This window comes from Elephas maximus, chromosome 8 (genome assembly GCF_024166365.1).
Source record: "Elephas maximus indicus isolate mEleMax1 chromosome 8, mEleMax1 primary haplotype, whole genome shotgun sequence".
Taxonomy (NCBI): domain Eukaryota; kingdom Metazoa; phylum Chordata; class Mammalia; order Proboscidea; family Elephantidae; genus Elephas; species Elephas maximus.
This window is the reverse complement of record NC_064826.1, coordinates 26,489,394-26,511,056: the sequence shown is the minus strand read 5'-3', so window position 1 is coordinate 26,511,056 and position 21,663 is coordinate 26,489,394. Positions and strand designations below refer to the sequence as shown.

Below are 21,663 nucleotides of genomic sequence, written 5' to 3'. Positions count from 1 at the left end.
GCTCTGTTGGGTGGGGCCCCTGCACACTTGCCTTCCTCCCCTTCTAGCCGACCAGTGGACAGTCAAGGGGGAGACCTTTTTGCTGGACTTTTTTTCTCAGAGAAAGACAGACAGTGCCAAGTTGCATGCCACAGATGAGCCTGAATCCGGACCCTAAGTGACATCACCCTGAAGGTGAAGAACCTTCTGCTTTGCTTCTTGAGAGAGACGGCTGAGGTCCTGGACTCTCCCAGGGAGATGCAACAGGAAGGAGACGCTTAATCGAATCTGTTGTTTTGCTGAGTATAAAATTGCAGGTTTCTGTTGTAGAGCATTGTTCATTAATGGTTGAAATGTATCTATATATGTGTCTTATATAAATAATTTTGATATGAAATCACCTGGAGCATATAAGTCATCAATAAAGATTAGCATAGATTTATGGCTCTATTTTGCTCTTACACTGCTTAAAAAAAAAATACTCTCTGTGAATTCTGAGTTGCATTTGAACAATTTACAAAAAATTATTGTTTTTATTTAATGAGGTCTTTTATTCCAGGTTTTCCCAGGGCGATGCAATTTCTAGCTCTGCTGCCCTCAGATTCACATACCTCAGGTGAGTTCTCAGGCCTTGCTTGCTACTTACTAACACAGCCTCCCTTCCCTTGCAGTGGGTTTCTAAGAAATCCTTAATATGCTGGAATTATGTCATATTTTTAATGTGTTGTTCTTTTAAAGGAGAAAAAAATGAAAGTGTTTTGATGTTGACGGTTTTATACAGAGCCTACCTCCACATTCTTGACAAACAATGAAACTGCCAAACAAAGCTGAGCCTTGACTGACTCTTCCTGACTTGCACTGGAGAGAATGTGCAAATGCTAGCTTCATTTAAAACGCCAGCCAGCATAGGACAAAGACCAGACCATGCGTTTTTTCTAGGTAAGAACACACATATAACACAAAAGCTCCTTCTTTTGACATTTCTATCATACTTGCAAGATCCTAGGTTTTAAAGATAAATGTCTTGTTCCCTAGCCACAACCACCAGTCTCTTGGTTCTATTGCCCTGTCATTTTGTTGCTGTGGGTAGAGCAGTTCCTGTTACCTGGCATTTAGGAAAAATAATAATAATAATAATTGAAGTACTAGAGCTTTCCAGTGGTGGATCTTTTAAAAGAGTTTTCAAAATCATGAAATATTCAAACCATATAGAAAATAATATAACAAATATACCTGTATACTTTATCCTATTTAAAAAAACATGGACATTTTGCCTCATTTGCTTGAGATTTTTTTAATAAATAAGACGTTCCACACACAGTTAAAGACTGGTGAGTACTCACTCTCCCTCATTTCCTTCTCCTCTGTTCATCCCAAAATCAACCATTGTCCAGAGCATGGTATGCGCCCTTTCCATCCATGTTCTTGTAATTTAACTACACATAGGCATTTGGTTTTTTTTAGACATTAATGACACATGAGTTTAAAATTAAAGTTTACGGTATATACCATTTGCATCTTGCTTTTTTCACTCAATATTTTATGTATTCCAAATGAGTCATGTAGGTCCATTGTTAATTCATTTTAAATTAACATAGGATTTTATAAATTTATTATAATTTATTTGCCCATTTTTCTACTGATCACTCTTAAGTTTTTTCCTCCAATTTTTCACTATTACCATGCTATGAGCATCTTTGTACCTAGCTCTGTGTGGATATAGGAAGGAGTTTTTCTAGGCTAGAATATGTAACTAGAAGAATTTCTGGCCAGAAGGTAGGCACATTTCAACTTTACTGATCATGGTCCAATTTCTGTTCAAGATGGTAGGACCAGTATAGATTAGCACTGATAATGTGATAGAGTTCCCATTGCTCCATATTTCAACAACCCTTAGTATACTGGAGTAATTTATTTATTTGGCTATCTGGTATGAAGTGTAATTGCACTTCCTTGAGTGCCAGCATGGCTACTGAGCATAATTGTTTTTCTTCTGCAAATTATCAGTTCATGGTCTGTTTTCCATTTGTCTGTTGGGTTGTTTATCTCTTTTTCCTCATGGATTTGTACAGTTGTTTCTGTTTTTAATATTATTTCTTTGCAAGTTATATATTTACAAGCACGTATTTACAAGCACGTTCACTTCGTCTCTGGCTTACCTTTGAAATTTGCTTTATTGTATTTTCTGTTGACCCAAAAGTTTTGATTATAATGCAATGATTTATAAAATCCTTTCTTTTATGGTTTGCGCTTTTACCATTTTGTATGTGAAGTTTTTCCTATATTATACTTTTACTGTATTTTTCTAAAGTTTAAAAATTTTCTTTTGAAGTACAGAGCTTTATTTGTATAGGTATCTAATTTTTTTTTTTCCTAAATGATAGCCAAAGTGCCCTAGCTTTTTTTTTTTTCTTGAATAGTCCATCTTTTGTCCACAAATTCATATCACTACATATTTCCTAAGCCAAATTTCTACAAATTTAGGAACATGCATCTGGGTTTTTTATTTTGTTTCCCCCTTTAAAATCAGTTTTTACAGAAGTATCATACTTTTTAAACTACTCTAGCTGCTTAATAAGTTTTGTGATCTGTGGGGAAAATCCCTCATCTTTTTTTTCCAAACTTGTCTTGGTAGTCTTAGGTTTTCACTCTTTCTTTTTGAATTTAAGAATCACGATTTCAAGTTCTACAAAAATTTGTTTAAATTTTGATTCAAATCACATAGAATTTATAGAACAAGACCTGACATTAAAGTATTCCCATCTATGAACATGATATACCTCTTAATGTACTCGGAAATTTTAAGATTTATCCTGAGTGAAAGTTTCTTGTTTTGTCTTTCTAGATACTCCCTCTTTATTGTCTTAGCAGTTTTATAGTTGTCTCCAGCCAGTTCTTAACTCCCAGTCCAGGACTTGGTCTTATCCTGGCAGACTGGGGTTGCTCTCCTGCCAAGATAGTGGAGATGCAGGCACCCAGCTAGTGGATAGCTTGGGTTAGGCCCTGGCTGAGAGGCTGGAGTGGTGTCTGCTTCCTGGGAGCCAAAGCTCTAGGCAGTGACCAGTCTCTCTTGTCTTTCTTTCACAGCTACAAGGAAGCCACTCTCCAGTCCTTCTTTTCTGGCATTGAACCTGGCTCTGACCCCAGAATCAAGTCAGAACACTTCAGTCCACAGGTTCTTGTCTTCACTGCACTCCTTTGTTTTTTGCTTTTCTGATCCTTTCAGGTCCACAAAACATTTATTTGCTTTGTGTCTAGTGTAGAGGAAGGAGTTGAGGTATATAAATTTCAAAATCATCTAAACTTCTGATCATAAACTTTATTGTTGTTGTTGTTAGGTGCTGTTGAGTCAGTTCTGACTCAGAGCAGACTCTATGTATGACAGAACGAAACATGCCCAGTCCTGGGCCATCTTCATGATCATTGTTACGCTTAAGCCCATTGTTGCAGCCACTGTGTCAGTCCATCTCATTGAGGGCCTTCCTCTTTTTTGCTGACTCTCTACTTTACCAAGCATGATATCCTTCTCCAGGGACTGGTCCCTCCTGATAACATGTCCAAATTACATAAGGTGAAGTCTCATAATCTTTACTCCCAAGGAGCATTCTGGCTATATTTCTACCAAGACAGATTTGTTTGTTCTTTGGCAGTCCATGGTATATTCACTATTCTTCACAAATGCCATAACTCAAAGGCATCAGTTCTTCTTTGGTCTTCCTTATCGACCAGCTTTCACATGCATATGACATGACTGAAAATATCACGGTTTGGGTCAGGCGTACCTTAGTCCTTAAAGTGACATTTTTGCTTTTTAACACTTTAAAGAGATATTTTGCAGGAGATTTTGCCCAAGGCAGTGCATAGTTTGATTTCTTGACTGCTGTTTCCTTGGCTATTGATTGTGGATCCCAGTCAAATGAAATCCTTGACAACTTCAATCTTTTCTCCTTTTATCATGATGTTGCTTATTGGTCCAGTTGTGAGGATTTTTGTTTTCTTTATGTTGAGGTGTGTATTTTAAAGGTGAAGATATTTGCCAAGTAAACAGACAAATCTGTTTTCTGGTTTATTATTAAGATAGGAAAATAACATCCATGAATGCCTTTTACATGCCAGATGCAACAGTTGGTATGCCACACAATCGTCTTATTTAGTCCTCAGCAAAATATTATGAGGTATTTACTGTAATTCCATGTTGAAGTAAGGTCCACTGGTGACATTGCTAATATGTGGTAGAGGTGCAATTCAATCCAAGTATAAATCCCATGACAGCCTATATTTTTAACTTATTGCCCAATTCCTATCAATAGTCCCTGACATTTAATAAGTGCTAGTGATATTTGTTACTTTTTTTTTTTTTAGTGATATTTGTTATTCAAGTTTTTCTTCCTCTGTGTTCTTTCTACTATTATTTTTATTCATATATCTTGACCTTTATATAAAACAATCTCTCTCCTAGGCATAAGTTTCCTCAGCATAGAAACATCTTTCTCTTTGCCTTGTTTCATCTTCTTTTTTCTCTCTTACTTGCCTGGCACTGGATAACTTGACATTCACCCCAGTGGGTGAACGCCTCTGTATTTGTCCTTGAGTTCTTATCTCTCTTGTCAACAAATTGGAATTTGAACTAAAATTTTTACCTGCATAGGCTAATTCCATATAACTGGCATTCTCCTACTTCCCTATCCCCCATTTAACAATATCACAGTCATGTATTGTCTCAACCCACTCAACTAAATGCAGCCAGGGCACTTGCTGCAGAGGTAGAAAGGGCAAATAAAGCTATGACTAGGCATAGGTCCAAGGTTCTGGCTGTCAGGTTATCCTGGGAAATGTGGCTGATTATATTCAAAAAATCACCTTGGTTCTCTTTTAAATTATAGCTCCAAATGAAATTGAAATATAAATTGGGCTTTAAACTATAGGGTTTTCTTTTTTTTCACCCATTCTCTCTTTTTTTAATGACACAGTGACTGATAGGAAGTAATTTGGCTTATGAATTAGTATATATGTGGGTACAATCTCCTCTCAGCACAGCTTAATAAAATCAGGACCAATCGCAAGTCTTACTGCAATCAATTTTCTAAAGAGAATGAGAAGCAATTAAGAAAGGAGAAAAATCACGCATGCTAAACTCCGTGTGCTACAAGAACAACAATGTTATTATTCAATGGAGCCTGTGAAAGACTTTGCATGGTTCGTGATACACAGACCCCCTACCGCTGCAGTGATTTCACAAGACTCAATATACCTGTTAACCTCAAAGCTTAAAATGCTTCCAAATATCCTCATCCCAGAAGATGGAGAGTAAGAAGGAGCTGAAGTGCAAAGTCAAGGAAGAATAACTAGCATTTCTTGTTAGTTTCTATACAAAATGGGTGGCAGGGAAAGAATAGCTGGGTGCACTACACCAATTCCAGAGGAATTTTTAACTCCCCCCTTTCATTCCAACTCTGCATCCAACCAGGCACCACAATGTACTGTTTTCACTGCCCCCCATCCTCACCCCACCCCCACCCCCACCCCCACCCCCCACAGAACTGGAAGTAACCCTGGGGATTATCTAGCTCTCCAACCTGACTCTGCATAAGGGCTTGATCAGAAATTCTTAGTATGCAGTCATTGGATTAACTGAATCACCTGGGAAGTTTGTTACAGGTGCGGCCTCCTGGCCTTTACACCCAGAGGTTGTGATTTTAAACAAGCACCTCAGGTGAATCTAAGGCAGCTGCTGCACAGACAACATCTGGAACATTTTTAGGAGAGTTTTGTTCATCCTGCAGATAAGGAAATGGGCCACAGAGGAGCATGCCGGAATCACCTGCGCGAGTTTTTCAGAATGTGCTAGATAATTCAGGACAGGCTATGTTATGCTGTGGCAAAACTTCCCAAATCTCAGAGGCTTAGAGCAAACAAAGTTTGCTTCTTGCTCATACTATATGTCCAGTGTGGGTTGGGTTGCTTCACAACACGTGTTTTTGTGATCACAAATGCAGGAACAACAGAGCAAGGCAAACCGAGCACAAGCTTCTAAAGATCTGATATAAATACCATTACAGAGGCAAAGTCATGGATGGGCTTTGGAGTCAGACCTCTGTTCAAATACCTACTGCTCCTTTTCTGAACTGCGTGACTTTGGACAAACTTCTTAACCTCTCTGAGTCTCTGTTTTCTCATCTGTAAAATGGGGACAACATTGCCTATTTTAAAATATTGTTGTGTGGTTTATAGTGGCAGCCACATAGACAGGCAGTCACCGGATTATAGACATGATTTGTTCCTAAGTGTGTCTTTAGGAATTTGTAGGTAAGTCAGAATAGATGCATACAGTTCTTATTTAGCCTTACTTTAGTGAAAGAAAGGCACCCTGGTGGTACAGTGGTTAAAGTTCTCAGCTGTTAACCAAAAGGTTGGCAATCCGGACCCACCAGCCACTCAGCAGAAGAAAGACGTGGCAGTCTGTTTCCATAAAGATTTACAGCCGTGGAAGCCCTGTGGGGCAATTCTATTCTGTCCTATAGAGTTGCTACGAGTTGAAATCAACTCAATGGTAATGGATTTTTTCTTTTGGTTGGTTAGTGCAAGTAAAGGCTTGAAAGCCTTTAAAAGTTGCATGTGCAGCAAATGAAGGTGATTATACTGAAGAATTTATTGCAAGTAGGGATTGGTTCAATCATTTCAATGTGAAGACGAAGTCACATAACATTAAAAGGCAAGTACAACTTGTAAGTTGGACGTTCATAACCCAGGAACTTACTGTATCATTACAACCAAAGGGGGTTAAAAAACATATTATGGAAGGAAAAGAAGAGATTGATGAAAGAGATACCCTTTGTTACACCTGTATTCTTGCTCTGCCCGTTAAACACTCTCTTCACTCTATTTGAAGCTCCTTCCTTTCACCACCTTTTTCTCTTGCATCCTATCCTTCCTACAAGATCCAGCTTAAGTCCCACATCTTTATGCCATGCCAAATCACCCTTCCATCCATTCAGTAAGGTTATCAATTATCTACTATGTGGCAGGTACCGTGTTTAGTGCTGTGGGAGACAGAATTTAAATATGTTGCATTATCTCCATGTATTTACCATTTGGAGAGGGAGACAAAGATAAAAGCAAAATGGGGTACATGCTAAATGGAGGCAGATGTATCCCCTCCATGATGCAATGAGAGCATTAAGGACGATGCTCAGTTCACATCACAGCCTGACCTGCCCTTCCCAAGAAGGATGGGATGCCCAAGAAGAAGGCATTCCAGAAACGGGGCACAGATGTACAAAGGCAGAGGGATAAGAATAATCATGGTAATTCTATAAATAGTGAAATATCACTAAAGTAAAAAATGTGTGTGGGGGAGATGATATTGTGGGCTTTGGGGAGGGCTGATAGGACAAATAAACGATAAAATCTTAAAGGTCCAGCAGCATATACATGTTTTATTTAGATTTTATTTTTCCCTTTAAGCAACAAGAACTCTGAAAAACTTTGATCAGGATATTCAAAAAAATGAAAAAAAAAAAAAGGACTAGGCTTGCATTTAAAAAATATTACTCTGGTAGGAGAGATTGGAGGAAAACTCACGATGGCTGATAAAAGGAGGAGATGAAAAGGATCTCAAGGAAAGCAATGCCAGTGAAAATGGAGATGGAGAAGCAGATGTGGAAGGGATTTAGGATGCAAGGCAACATAGCCTGAGTAATTGGGGCTTAGGGTTATTTAGGGATATTTGAAGATCTCAGGTAGCAGGCAGGTTCAGGCCTGGAAACCTGGTGTGGTTCCCAGGACTGTGTGGTTAGGACAGTGGAGAGGCTGAAGATTATGAACCCCTTGTGGTTTATCCGCCTTTTAATTACACTTCTTCAGCACAAATTATTTGCTCGAATTATTGGCATGTATTTATATACAACCTTATTTTGTGATTAATGTTTATCTTAGTATATATTGACTTTCAGCAATTCTGCAAGCAGAAATATTTATTTAAAGTTCTACTAGCCCAGCAGCTCCATAGGAGAAAGACCTGGCAATCTTGTCCTGTAAAGATTACAGCCTAGAAAACTCTATGGCCATCAGTGAATGAATGAAGAGGGGAAGGGCCCTGGGATGCACTGACTGAGGCAAAGCCAGTGTCTGTAGCAGTTAAACTTTAAATTTGTCCTCACAGAAGGGATAAAGAAGGACGCCTGTATTCTTGAAGTAACAAGTTAAAGCACATTGAGAACATTGTGGGATACAAGCAAAGGCAAAATGTGTGTGTGATCAGAGTTCCAGAATGGGGGAGAAAGTAAAAAACACAGGGATGATCATTGAAGATTTACTGACAGAAAACTTCCTTAATATCATGAAAGATGAAAAGCTGACCACCCAAGAAGTTCAACGAACTCCATATAGGATCGACCCCAAAAGAAAAACAAGAAGGCATACCAAGATCACGCTCGCTAAAACCAAAGACAAAGAAAGAGTCCTTACAGCAGCTCGAGAAGAATGAAAAGTCACATACAGAGGGGAAAAAATAAGACTAAGCTTTGATTTTTTTTTTTTTTTTTTGATTACTTGGTAGAAACCATGTAGGCAAGAAGGCAATGGAATGACATATATAAAACTTTGAAAGAAAAATATTGCCAACCAAGAATATAACCTCCAAAACTCTTGCTCAAATACGATGGTGAAATTAGGACATTTCCAGATAAATGGAAATTAAGGGAATATGTAAAAACCAAACGAAGCTTATAGAATTATTAAAGGGAGTCCTTTAAAATATATATATATATATATATTTATTTATTTTGGTTAGAGAACCAATAACATCAGACAACGGACTGAATCTAGGATGTAAGGCCACATCAGCCAGATATGAACCTAGGTTATGAACTCTTAAGGACAAAACAAAAGTAAAAAATTTACAACAGGGAACCAGACAGGTCAATCTGTCAAGGACAGCAAAGTCAGAACAATAAAAGGGAATAAACAGCGTAGGTATAGAACTTTCAAATGGAGAGGGAATCAAGGGATAATCAAGTAATAAAAGACTGGTTTAAACTTAGGAAGATGGGGTAAATTTCAAGGTAACCATAAAGTTAACAAACCTACTCATCAAATAAAGAAGAAAATCATAAAGTCTCAGTAAACATGAAATCTACAAAAAACAAAGAAATGGGGAAAAAATCCACAAACAAAAGGAATTCAGCACAGGAGAGCAGAAGAATAAAGAAAACATCAGCACCAAAAACAAACAAACAAAAAGCACTACAACACAACAGCAATAAACTCACTCCTATCAATAATCACAGGAAACCCTGGTGGCGTAGTGGTTAAGTGCTACAGCTGCAAACCACAGGGTCAGCAGTTCAAATGCACCAGGCACTCCTTGGAAACTCTATGGGGCAGTTCTACTCTGTCCTATAGGGTTGCTATGAGTCGGAGTCAACTCGACGGCACTGGGTTTGGTTTTTTTGGTTTTTATCAATAATCACGCTGAACATAAATGGCTTAAATGCACCCATAAAGAGAGAGAGAATGACAGAGTGGATAAAAAAAAAAAAAAAAGGGCCCATCAATATGCTGTCTACAAGAAGCACACCTTAGAAACAAAGACATAAATATTTTCAAAACCAAAGGATGGAAAAAATATATATATATATATCAAGCAAACAGTAACCAAAAAAAAGCAGAAGTGGCAATACTAATCTCAGATAAAATAGACTTTAAAACAAAGTCTCCACCATAAAAGACAAAGAAGGACATTATATAATGATTAAAGGGACAATCTACCATGAAGACACAACCATACTATATATCTATGCACAAAATGACAGGGCTCCAAAATACATAAAACAAACTCTAATAACCCTGAAAAGAGTAATAGTAAAAGACTTCAACACGCCACTTTTGGTAAAGGGCAGAACATCTAGAAAGAAACTCAAAAAAGACACAGAAGATTTAAATGCTACAATCAACTAACTTGACCTCATAAACATATATAGAACACTTCACCCAATAGCTACAAAGTACACATTCTTTTCCAGTGCACATGGAACATTTTCCAGAATAGACCACATCTTAGGCCACAAAGCAAACCTCAACAAAATTCAAAACATTGAGATAATACAAAGTATCTTCTCTGATCACAATGCCATAAAAGAAGAAATTAATAACAGGAAGAGCAAGGCAAAAAAATCAGATACATGGAAACTGACTAACACCCTGCTTAAAAAACACTGAGTTTAATATAAGAAATCAAAAAAAGAAATCAAAGATGGAATAAAAAAATTCCTAGAATCAAACAGGAATGAAAACACATCATACTAAAACCTTGGGGACACAGCAAAGGCAGTGGTCAGAAGTCAATTTATAGCAACAGATGCACACATCAAAAAAATAAGAAAGGGACAAAATCAAAACATTAGCTACACAACTCAAACAAATAGAAAGGGAACAGCAAGAGAAGCCCACAACCACTAGAAGAAAGGAAATAATAAATATCAGAGCAGAAGAAATGAAACAGAGAATAGAAAAACAATAGAAAGAATCCACAAAACCAAAAGTTGGTTCTTTGAAAGGATCAACAAAGTCGACAAACCGTGGGCCAAACTGACAAAAGGAAAACAGGAGAGGACACAAATAACCCAAATAAGAAATGAAATGGGGGTCATTACAACAGCCTCAACTGAAATAAAAGGAGCATAACAGAGTACTATGAAAAACCATACTCCAATAAATACAAAAACCTAGAGGAAATGGACAAATTTCTAGAAACACACTACCTACCTGTCATGGATTGAATTATGTCCCCCCAAAATATCTGTCAATTTGACTAGGCCATGATTCTCAGTATTGCGTGATTGTCCACCATTTTGTCATCTGATGTGATTTTCCTATGTGTTGTAATTCTATCTCTATGATGATGACATGAGATTAGCAGCTGTTATGTTAATAAGGCAGGACTCAATCTACAAGATTGGATTGTGTCTTGAGCCAATCTATTTTGAGATATAAAAGAGAGAAGCAAGTAGAGAGAAAGGGGGACCTCATACCACCAAGAAAGTAGTGCCAGGGGAAGAGAGCATCTTTGGACCTGGGGTCCCTGTGCTGAGAAGCTCCTAGTTCAGGGGGAGAATCATGACAAGAACCTTTCTCCAAAGCTGACAGAGGGAGAAAACCTTCCCCTGATGCTGGTGTCCTGAATTCAGACTTCTAGCCTACAAGACTGTGAGAAAATAAACTTCTGTTTGTTAAGGCCATCCACCTGTGCTATTTCTGTTATAGCAGCACTAGATAATTAAGACACTACCCAAAATAACACAAACTGAATTTGAAAATCTGAACAGATCTGTAACAAGAGAAGAGATTGAAAAGGTAATTTAAAAAACTCCCAACAGAAAAAAAAAAGCCCTGGCCCAGATGACTTCACTGGAGAATTCTATCAAACATTCAGAGAAGAGCTTACACCAGTACTATTCAAATTATTTCAGAACAGAGAAAAGGAAGGGATACTTCTGAATTCATTCTATGAAGCCAACATATCCCTGGTACCAAAACCAGGAAAAGACACCAAAATAAAAAAAAAAAAGAGAGACAAAATTACAGACCAATATCTCTTATGAATATAGATGCAAATATCCTCAACAAAATTCTAGTCAATAATATTCAGCATTGTATCAAAAAATAATACACCATGACCAAGTGGGATTCAACCAGGTGTGCAGGGGTCTTTCAATGTTAGAAAGTCAATCAATGTAATTCACCATATAAATGAAATGAAATAATCACATGATCATCTCAATCGACACAGAAAAGGCATTCAACAAAGTCCAGCACCCACTCCTGATAAAAACTCTCAGCAAGATAGATACAGAATGGAAATTCCTCAACATACTAAACGCATCTACACAAAACCAACAGCCAACATCATTGTTAACAGAGACAGGCTGAAAATATTCCCCTTGAGAACAGGAACAAGACAAGGTTGCCCTTTATCACCACTGCTATTTAACGTTGTACTGGAAATCCTAGCTAGAGCAATAGGGCAAGAAAAAGAAATAAGGGCATCCAAACTGGTAATGAAGAAGTTAAACTGTCCCTATTTGTAGTTGAAATGATATGAACTAATAGATTCAGCAAAGTGGCAGGATACAAGATAAACATAGAAAATTCAGTTGGATTCCTATACACCAGTGAAGAGAACTACAAAAAGGAAATGAGGAAAACAACACCATTTATAATAGCCCCTAAAAAAAATAAAATACTTAGGAATAAATCTAACTAAGGATGTAAAAGACCTATACAAAGTAAACTACAAAACACTACTGCAAGAAGCCAAAAGAGACCTACATAAATGGAAAAACATACCATGCTTATGGACAGGTATACTCAACACTGTGAAAATATCAATACCTAACCATGCTTATGGATAGGTATACTCAACACTGTGAAAATATCAATTCTACCCATAGCAATCTACAAATACAATGCAATATCTATCCAAATATCAACAGCATTCTTTAAAGAGATGGAAAAACGAACCATTAATTTTAAATGGAAAGGAAAGTGAAGCACTATTGAAGAAGAATAAAGCAGAGGGACTTGCAAATACCTGACCTCAGAACCTATTATACAGCTACTGTAATGAAAACAGCCTGGTACTAGTACAATGACACATATTTACCAATGGAACAGAATCGAGAACCCAGATGTAAATTCATACACCTAAGGTCACCTGATCTTCGACAAGGGCCCAAAGTACATGAAATGGGGAAAAGACAGTCTTTTTAACAAATGGTGCTAGCAAAAATGGATGTCCATTTGCAAAAAAAAAAAAAAAAAAAAAGATACACAAAGACTAATTCAAAGTAGATCAAAGACTAAATATAAAACCAAAATTGTAAAGACCATAGAAGAAAAAACTAGGGTCGACGCTAGAGACCCTCATACACAGCATTAACAAGATACAAACCATAACTGACAATACACAACTATCAGAAGATAAGCTAGTTAACGGGGATCTTCTAAAAATTAAACACTTAAGCTCATCAAAAGATTTCTCAATAGAGTAAAAAGAGAACCTACAGACTGGGTAAAAAAAAATTGGCTATGACAAAGCCAACAAAGTTCTAATCTCTAAAAACTATAGGGAAATCCAACACCTCTACAACAAAAAGACAAATAATCCAGTTAAAAAATGGGCAAAGGACATGAACAGGTATTTCACCAAAGAAGACATTCAAGTGGCTAACAGACACAAGAGGAAATGCTCAAGATCACTAGCCATTAGAGAAATGTAAATCAAAACCACAGTGAGATACTATCTTACCCCACTATTACCAGCATGAATCAAAAAAACAGAAAACAACAAATGTTGGAGAGGCTGAGGGGAGATTGGAACTTTTATGCACTGCTGGTGCAAATGCAAAATGGTACAACCATTTTGGAAAATGATATGGTACTTGCTTAAAAAGTTGGAAATAGAAATACCATATGATCCAGCAATCCCACTCCTAGGAATATATCCTAGAGAAATAATAGCTGTCACACGAATAGACATATGCACACCCATGTGCGTTACAGCATTATTCACAATAGCAAAAAGATGGAAACAACCTAAGTGCTCATTAATAGACTAATGGATAAACAAACCCAGTGGAATACTTTACAACAATAAAGAACAATGATGAATATATGAAACTTCTCACAACATGGATGAATCTGGAGGGCATTATGCTGAGTGAAATAAGCCAATTACAAAAGGACAAATATTGTATGAGACCACTACTATAAAAAACTCATGAAAAGGATTACACAAAAAAAGAAACAATCTTTGATGGTTACAAGGGAAGGAAGGGGTAGGGAAGAAAAACAGTAAGTAGACAATAGATAAGTGGTAACTGTGGTGAAGGGTAAGACAGTAAGATAGTGGGGAAGTCAGTACAACCTGACCAAGACAAGGTCATGGAAGCTCTATAGACACATCCAGACTCCCTGAGGGACCGAATTACTGGGCTGAGGGATGAGGACCATAGTCTCAGGGAACATCTAGTTCAATTGGCATAACATAGATCATAAATAAAATGTTCTACATCCTACTTCGGTGAGTAGCATCTGGGGTCTTAAAAGCTTGCAAATGGCCATCTAAGATACTCCACTGGTCTCACCCCATGTGAAGCCAGAGAGAATGAAGAAAACCAAAGACACAAAAGAAAGATTAGTTCAAAGGACTAATGGACCACAATACCACAGCCTCCACCAGACTGAGTCCAGCACAGCTAGATGGTGCCAGGCTATCGCCACTGACTGCTCTGCCAGGGATCACAACAGAGGGTCCTGGACAGAGCTGGAGAAAAAGGTAGAACAAAATTCTTACTCACAAAAAGAGAGAGAGAGAAAGAGAGACCAGACTTACTGGTCTGACAGAGACTGGAGAAACCCCAAGAGTAGGGTCTCCAGACTCCCTTTTAACTCAGTACTGAAATCACTTCTGAGGTTCACTCTTTAGCCAAAGATTAATAACAAACCAAACCCTTTGCCGTCAAGTTGATTCCAAGTCATCGTGACCCTAAAGGACAGAGCAGAACTGCCCCATAGGGTTGCCAAGGAGCTCCTGCTAGATTTGAAATGCTGACCTTTTTTTTTTTTTTTTTGGTTAGCAGCCATAGCTCTTAACCACTATGCCACCAGGGCTTCCAAGCCAAAGATTAGAAGCCCATTTAGTCTCATTTTGTTTTATGGGCCTGAGAGGCCCATAAAACAAAATGAGACTAAATGGGCATACCAGCCCAGCAGCAAGGACAAGAAGGCAGGAGGGGACAGGACAGCTGGTAATGCAGAACCCAAGGTCAAGAAGTGAGAGTGTTGACAATTCATGGAGGTGTCAACCAATTTCATAAAACAGTGTGTGTATTGTTTAACGAGAAAGTAGTTTGCTCTGTAAACCCTCTTCTAAAATACAATAAAAATAGAGAATGATTACGTGCGGGGCAGTTCTACTCTGTCACATGGGATCACTGTCAGTCATAATTGACTCGACAGCACCTAACAACAAGGTGGCAAAGCTAGGAAGTGGCAGAGTCAGAATGAAAATCTATCATCTGAGTGCACCAGATTGGTTCCCCAAAGAAAGAAAACGAAACTTCTGCCTAGGTCCCGTGATTCACCTGGCAAAACACTTTGGGCTTAGCAAGTTCTCATAAAATATTTATGGAATAAAAATGGTACATTTATATTTAACGGGTTTGTTCATCTACCACATTATTAGCATAATTTCTATGTGTTGCATTTTTCCCTTTTTAGCACGATTTATACGTTTTGTCTTTTTAAAAATTTTCTTGCCCTCCATCATTTCAATGCTCTTTCGGCATCTACAAACAGTGTTCACTTTTTTGGAATTTATAACATTTCCTCCCTTATCTTAAAGCCCTACATAATTTAAAACCAACCCTTAAAACCATTATTATTTACCTTCATGTATTTAATGATTTGATTTGGTCCTTCAGAAAAGTTCCCTATGTTTTCTTGGTATTTCTCCATTCCCTCCTTTTGTTGGCTTTTTAAATTATCTCCCACCCATTTCTGTTTCCTTTGACAGACTTCCCAACCCACCACTTTCCTCTTCCTGAGTAGGCGCTTTATCTCTCCAAAGTTCACATTGCATTACAATCACTACATTTCTCTCCCATTTTTTTTTTTTAAGACTTAGCATCGTAAGTCTCTCACTATATATCAATGTTTCATTTATTACAATTTTCTTCAAACTTTGAAAGTCATGATGTATTAAATGAATATATTTTGAGGGAAACATACATGACATGACAGATGCAGAAACAGAGCCAACCCTTAAAGCCAGATTCCCCCCATGGCAACCTGTGCCTTCCAGCACACTAATCTCTTCCATGCTGACTCATCCATTCTATTCTCTGCTCAAGTTGCTCTTGGTGTAAAACATTTCCTAGAGAAAGCCAGAAGTACCAGAAGGAAAACTGAAATCTGGTCTTGGTTTTACAACCAATCTGTTAGTGGATGCTGCTCAATATCCTTCTAGTTGTTTCTGTGCCTTCTTATCTAGAAAAGAAGTCCTAGTAAATAGATAAACTAATAGATGGATAAACTAGATGGAGTGTCTCCTACTTGGAAGAAATGCACTCTGCAAACATAAAACATTATTGTTCAATTTTCTGCTTTTACCACTCCTCAAGCACACCTAGCCTTCTTTTTTATTTTTGTTTCATTAATAGAAATACAAGGAAAAGCCGAGAACTGGAAATATAAATAAGGAAAAAGTACAGAGTACTGAGAAGAGTAGATAATAACAACAGGCTGAAAAGTCATTAAAAAAAAAATAAAGTTCCACAAAGGATATCGCTGGAACTATGTGCACACAGCCTAGGCCACTTTAACAAGTTCTTATCTGGGAGTATTTAAGAAATGTCCTTTCCAAAGTGAGAAAAATGTAGTGTGATTACTAATTTCACTCGAATGTCTATGTAAACAGCAATTACATTACAGGTTTGTTTACTGATCATATTTACTTCATTAGCAAAGGACTAAGAGCATCTTTAAATTTATATGGCAAATAAAAAGACAGCATTTCTGAGGATTCAGCGTAAATGAACAAGAAAATGGATTCTGTTAGTGAAGCAACATTTATGCTCCTACGTATTATGCTCCTATGTATTAACAGCATAATTTTTTTTAATTTATTTATTGCGCTTTCAGTGAAAGTTTACAAATCAAGTTAGTCTCTCACACAAAAACTTATACACACCTTGCTATGTAGTTCTAGCTGCTCTCCCCCTAATGAGACAGCACATTCCTCCTCTCTACCCTGTATTCCCCACGGCCATTCAACTAGCTCCTGTCCCTCTCTGCCTTCTTCTCTTGCCTCTAGACATGAGTTGCCCACATAGTCTCATGTGTCCACTTGAGCCAAGAAGCTCACTCCTCACCAATATCATTTTCTGTTTTATAGTCCAGCCTAATCCCTGTCCGAAGAGTTGGCTTCAGGAATGGTTCCAGTCTTGGGATAATAGAGGGTCAGGGGACCATGACCTCCACGGTCCCTCTAGTCTCAGACCATTTCTACAAGAATTTAAGGCCTGCATCCCACTGTTCTTCTGATCCATCAGGGATTCTCTGCTGTGTTCCCTGTCAGGGCAGCCATGGGTGGTAGCCTGGCACTACCTAGTTCTTCTGGTCTCAGGTCGATGGAGCCTCTGGTTTATGTGGCCCTTTCTGTCTCTTGGGCTCATATTTACCTTGTGTCTTTGGTGTTCTTCATTCTCCTTTGCTCCAGGTGGGTTGAAACCAATTGATGCTTCTTATATGGCTGCTTGCTAGCGTTTAAGATCCCAGATGCCACTCACCAAAGTGGGATGCAGAACATTTTCTTAACACATTTTGTTATACCAATTGACCTAGATGTTCCCTGAAACCATGGTCCCCAAACCCCCATCCCTGCTACTCTGAGCTTTGAAGCATTCGGTTGTATTCAGGAAACTTCTTTGCTTTTGGTTTAGTCCAGTTGTGCTGACCTCTCCTGTATTGTGTGTTGTCTTTCCCTTCACCTAAAATAGTTGTCTACTATCTAATTAGTGAATACCCGTCTCCCACCCTCCCCACCCTCGTAACCATCAAAGAATATTTTCTTCTGTTTAAACTTTTTCTTGAGTTCTTATAATAGTGGTTTCATACAATATATGTCATCTTGCAACTGACTAATTTCACTCAGCATAATGCCTTCCAGATTCTTCCATGTTATGTTTCGCAGATTCATCATTGTTCTTAATCATTGTGTAGTATCCCATTATGTGAATATACCATCATTTATTTATCCATTCAGCCATTGATGGGCATCTTTGTTGCTTCCATCTTTTTGCTATTGTAAACAGTACTGCAATGAACATGGATGTGCATATATCTGTTTGTGTGAAGGCTCTTATTTCTCTAGGATATATTCCAAGGAGTAAAATTGCTGGATCGTATGGTAGTTCTATTTCTAGCTTTTTCAGGAAGCACCAAATTGATTTCCAAAGTGGTTGTACCATTTTATATTCCTACCAGCAGTGTATAAGTGTTTCGGTCTCTCCACAACCTCTCCAACATTTATTATTTTGTATTTTGGGGGCGGGGGAGGGTTAATGCCAGCCTTGTCAGGGTGAGATGGTATCTCATTGTAGTTTTGACTTGCATTTCTCTAATGGCTAATGGGAAACCTTGGTGGTGTAGTGGTTAAATGGCTGCTAACCAAAGGGTCGGCAGTTCAAATTCGCCAGGCACTCCTTGGAAACTGTATGGGGGCAGTTCTACTCTGTCCTATAGGGTCGCTATGAGTCGGAATTGACTCGATGGCACTGGATTTGGTGTTTTGGTTAATGGCTAATGATTGTATTTCCTCATGTATTTGTTAGCCACCTGAATGTCTTCTTTGGTGAGGTGCCTGTTCATATCCTTAGCCCATTTTTTAATTGGGTTGTGTTTTTTTGTTGTTGAGTTTTTGCAGCATCATGTAGATTTTAGAGATCAAACGCTGATTGGAATTGTGGTAGCCAAGAGCTTTTCCTCAGTCTGTAGGTAATCCTTTTACTCTTTTGGTGAAGTCTTTGGATAAGCATAGGTGTTTGTTTGACTTTTAGGACTAGGAGCATAATTTTTACCATGGAAGCTATAAAGACATGGGATACTATGTAGTAATTAAAAGCACTGGCTCTAGAGTCAGGCAAACAGATGCTAGTAAATGAGAGTACCTTGCAAGGGGAGGGCCCAGTTGGCAAAGAAACGTAGAAGGCGTGTGTTATTTGCATAAAAATACAGTAAGTAAATTGATTCATGTTGCAATAAGCCTCTAAAATTTTCATACCCTCCAAAGATCCACATTCTCTGAAAAATAAGTCCCATTTCCTTGTAAGCAATGGTTAAAAATAATATCCTTTGAGTTTAATTAACATCTGACTGAATGATTAAATATGCATTTAAAGTAACCAAAAAAAATGAAATTATGCTATTATACTAGGAGTAAAATCCTCCCATTAACATTAATTGAGTTTTAACAAATGATTTGCTTAGGGGTAAAGGAAGGGGACACAAAATTCATCAAATGCACCTTGATGCCAGGCCCCTGGTTTCTGCACAGACATAATGTTCTCTTGACAAAGCACCTTGGAAAAATCAATGCATGCATTTCTTAGGAATCATAGGCTTTCCAGTGAATGAATCAGGCACTGAAACCAAAACCATTGCTTTCTATTTATTTACTTGTTTTCTCTTTCAAAGGGTTTGTGTAAATTTTCTCCAGAAATGATAGAAGATAATCAAAGTGTCATACATTCATGTTTGGAAGGAGCAGCACAGATGATATGTGGTCATGGCCTATGTTTGGCCTGACAGGTTTAATTTCCTATTTTCTCTGCCATAAGCAAGGACTTAAGCTGAGACTAACCCAGAAATATTAAAAGATGGTACAGGTCCTGGTATAAACCAGGATATGTTCACAATAGGATTCAGTCAGGTGTGGGGGACCTAGACCTGCCAGCAGTCTTGGAAAGGGAAGGCCATCCTACATACTAGATGGAGTAATAAGTCCCCAAAGAGAGGGGAAGGGATTCACATTAGAGCCCGCAATCTGTAACTCTAATTTTTCATCTGGGGTAGTTGGGGGCTGCCAGAGACTCGTATATGAGTCCTAAGAAGTAGCTGAGGGGTCCTAAGAATGGTGGGGTGAGGAGGGTGGCTAGTCACACAGGATTTGAAAATCAAAACCCCAAACAGCTGACTAACCCTATTGTTTTCTCTAGAAATTCTGCGAGACTTTGGGGGAGCTCAAAGTGTGTGGCCAACAGGGGTGGGGAGTTCTTCCCACCCTCCAAGGGGTCCTGTGAGACCTCAGCACAAGGGGAGGTCCAGCTTGGGAGATGGTAGTTGCACCTGGCAGGAGACAACCCTCAGTGAAGAGTGGTAGAGGCCAGTCCCTTCCACACCTTTGCAGGTGGAGTAGACTCGTCAGGGTTAATAGAACTTTTCATTAGTTCATGTGAATTTCCCTCAGAGATTCCCCAATCAGTAGCAGAGACTTCTGGGAGGCTGGAGGACCCACCATGTTACACTTAATATGATTCTACTTTAACCCAAAGGTGCCTTGGAGGTGCAATGGTTAAGCACTTGACTGCTAACTAAAAGGTTGGTGGTTCAAACACTCCAGTGATTCTGCAGAAGAAAAGACCTGGCAATCAGCTCCTGTAAAGATTATAGCCTAGAAATCCCATGAGGAAGTTCTATTTTGTCCTATAGGGTTGCTATGAGTCAAAATCGATTCAACAACACACAATAACAACATTTTAACCCAAACTGCTATAATCTGAATTAATACCCAGTGAGGTTCTCTTTCAGTAAGAGAAAAGGCCTCATGGGGTGATGGGAATTGCACCAGCTGTCAACACACCTGGGGAGGCTCATGTTCCACCACTTACCCTGTGCCAGGCACTGTTCCAAGTGCCTGATGAGTGTTTATTCATTTAATCCCCACAGCAAGTCCATTACTATCCCCGTCTTACGTATGAGAAAATGGAAGCACAGAGAGGTTAAGTAACTTGCCCAGGTCATGCAGCTTCTAAGTGGTAAATCTGGGACCTGAAGCAGGGAGCCTGACTCCAGAGCCTGTACTCTGTGCTCACTGTATGACACTGTCCTTTTTTTTTAATTGCTTCTTCCAGCACCTTCCACTGTGCCTGGTACAGAGACGATGCTCACAGAATCTTTGCTGACTTGAATAATTTTATTGAGGCATAAAGAACACATTGTGTTTACTATTCTGGGCTTCATAGAATGACTACATTTAAAGGCAAACAGAAGAATGCTTTTGGCTAGTAGCCGAGTGCTTAAACCTTTGCGCTATCCAGGGACTCCTAGAGAAAATGAAATTTCTAGGAGGCTCGGATGCACGCTAAGCCACAGAGATGACAAGTGAGTTAGCCTGTGCTAGACCCTGGCTTTCCCAATTGTTCTCTAGCTTTTTCCCCTAGTATCATATTGCTGCCCAATCTCAGGGGAAAGAATTAGGCTAACCCAGGATATTCCCTGGAGTTTGATGACTTGAACAAGATCCCAAGGGTTGGATTTCTTTAGTCCTTCCTCTCACCTAGTTGACAGGCAGAGAACAATTCTGATTGAATATTCTAGTTAATTATTCTAGCCAATCAATCAACATTAACCATTAAAAAGGAGAAAAATGGACAAATCACAAAGTATAGCCATTCCTGACTTCAAGCACAAAAGATTACCACCCATGTAGCCCTGAGCCAGGCAACTAAACAGCAACAATAAGGGACAACTGAAATAAATCAAGAAATTCACCAGCCTGTTCTCCAGGTTCACTCACCTTGGTGCGGAGAACAAGAGGCAGGGGCAGGAGAACCAACACGGTGAAAACTACTAGAAGTAGCCGACGATAAATGAAAATATAACTAAGGAGCTTCATTGTCCAGAGAGGTGCCTCTGACAGTGTCTTCCTCAAAATAAGGCAGATATTAAATAACCAACCTGGATTAATATTTCTCCAGCCCATCATATTCCCTCACTGACCTAGACTGACCAACGTGAGTTAAAATTAAATATCCTTTTTTATTGTTTTACTGTCACAATTAACATGGAGAGATAAGCCCAAGAGTGTTGGCGAGAAATCAAAGACCGTTTGCTCACATGGTTTTG

General features: G+C 38.6%; 1 protein-coding gene across 1 annotated transcript in view; it reads right to left on the bottom strand.

The window, feature by feature from the left end:
* The window catches only part of SLC13A1 (solute carrier family 13 member 1), an 86,493-nt gene extending 65,060 nt beyond the window's left edge, over positions 1-21,433 (bottom strand). The window contains exon 1 of the mRNA XM_049893137.1: positions 21,335-21,433. Within this exon, the coding sequence (XP_049749094.1) occupies positions 21,335-21,433 (99 nt within the window). The remainder of the gene's footprint in view (positions 1-21,334) is intronic.
* Between the last annotated feature and the right edge of the window lie 230 nt (positions 21,434-21,663).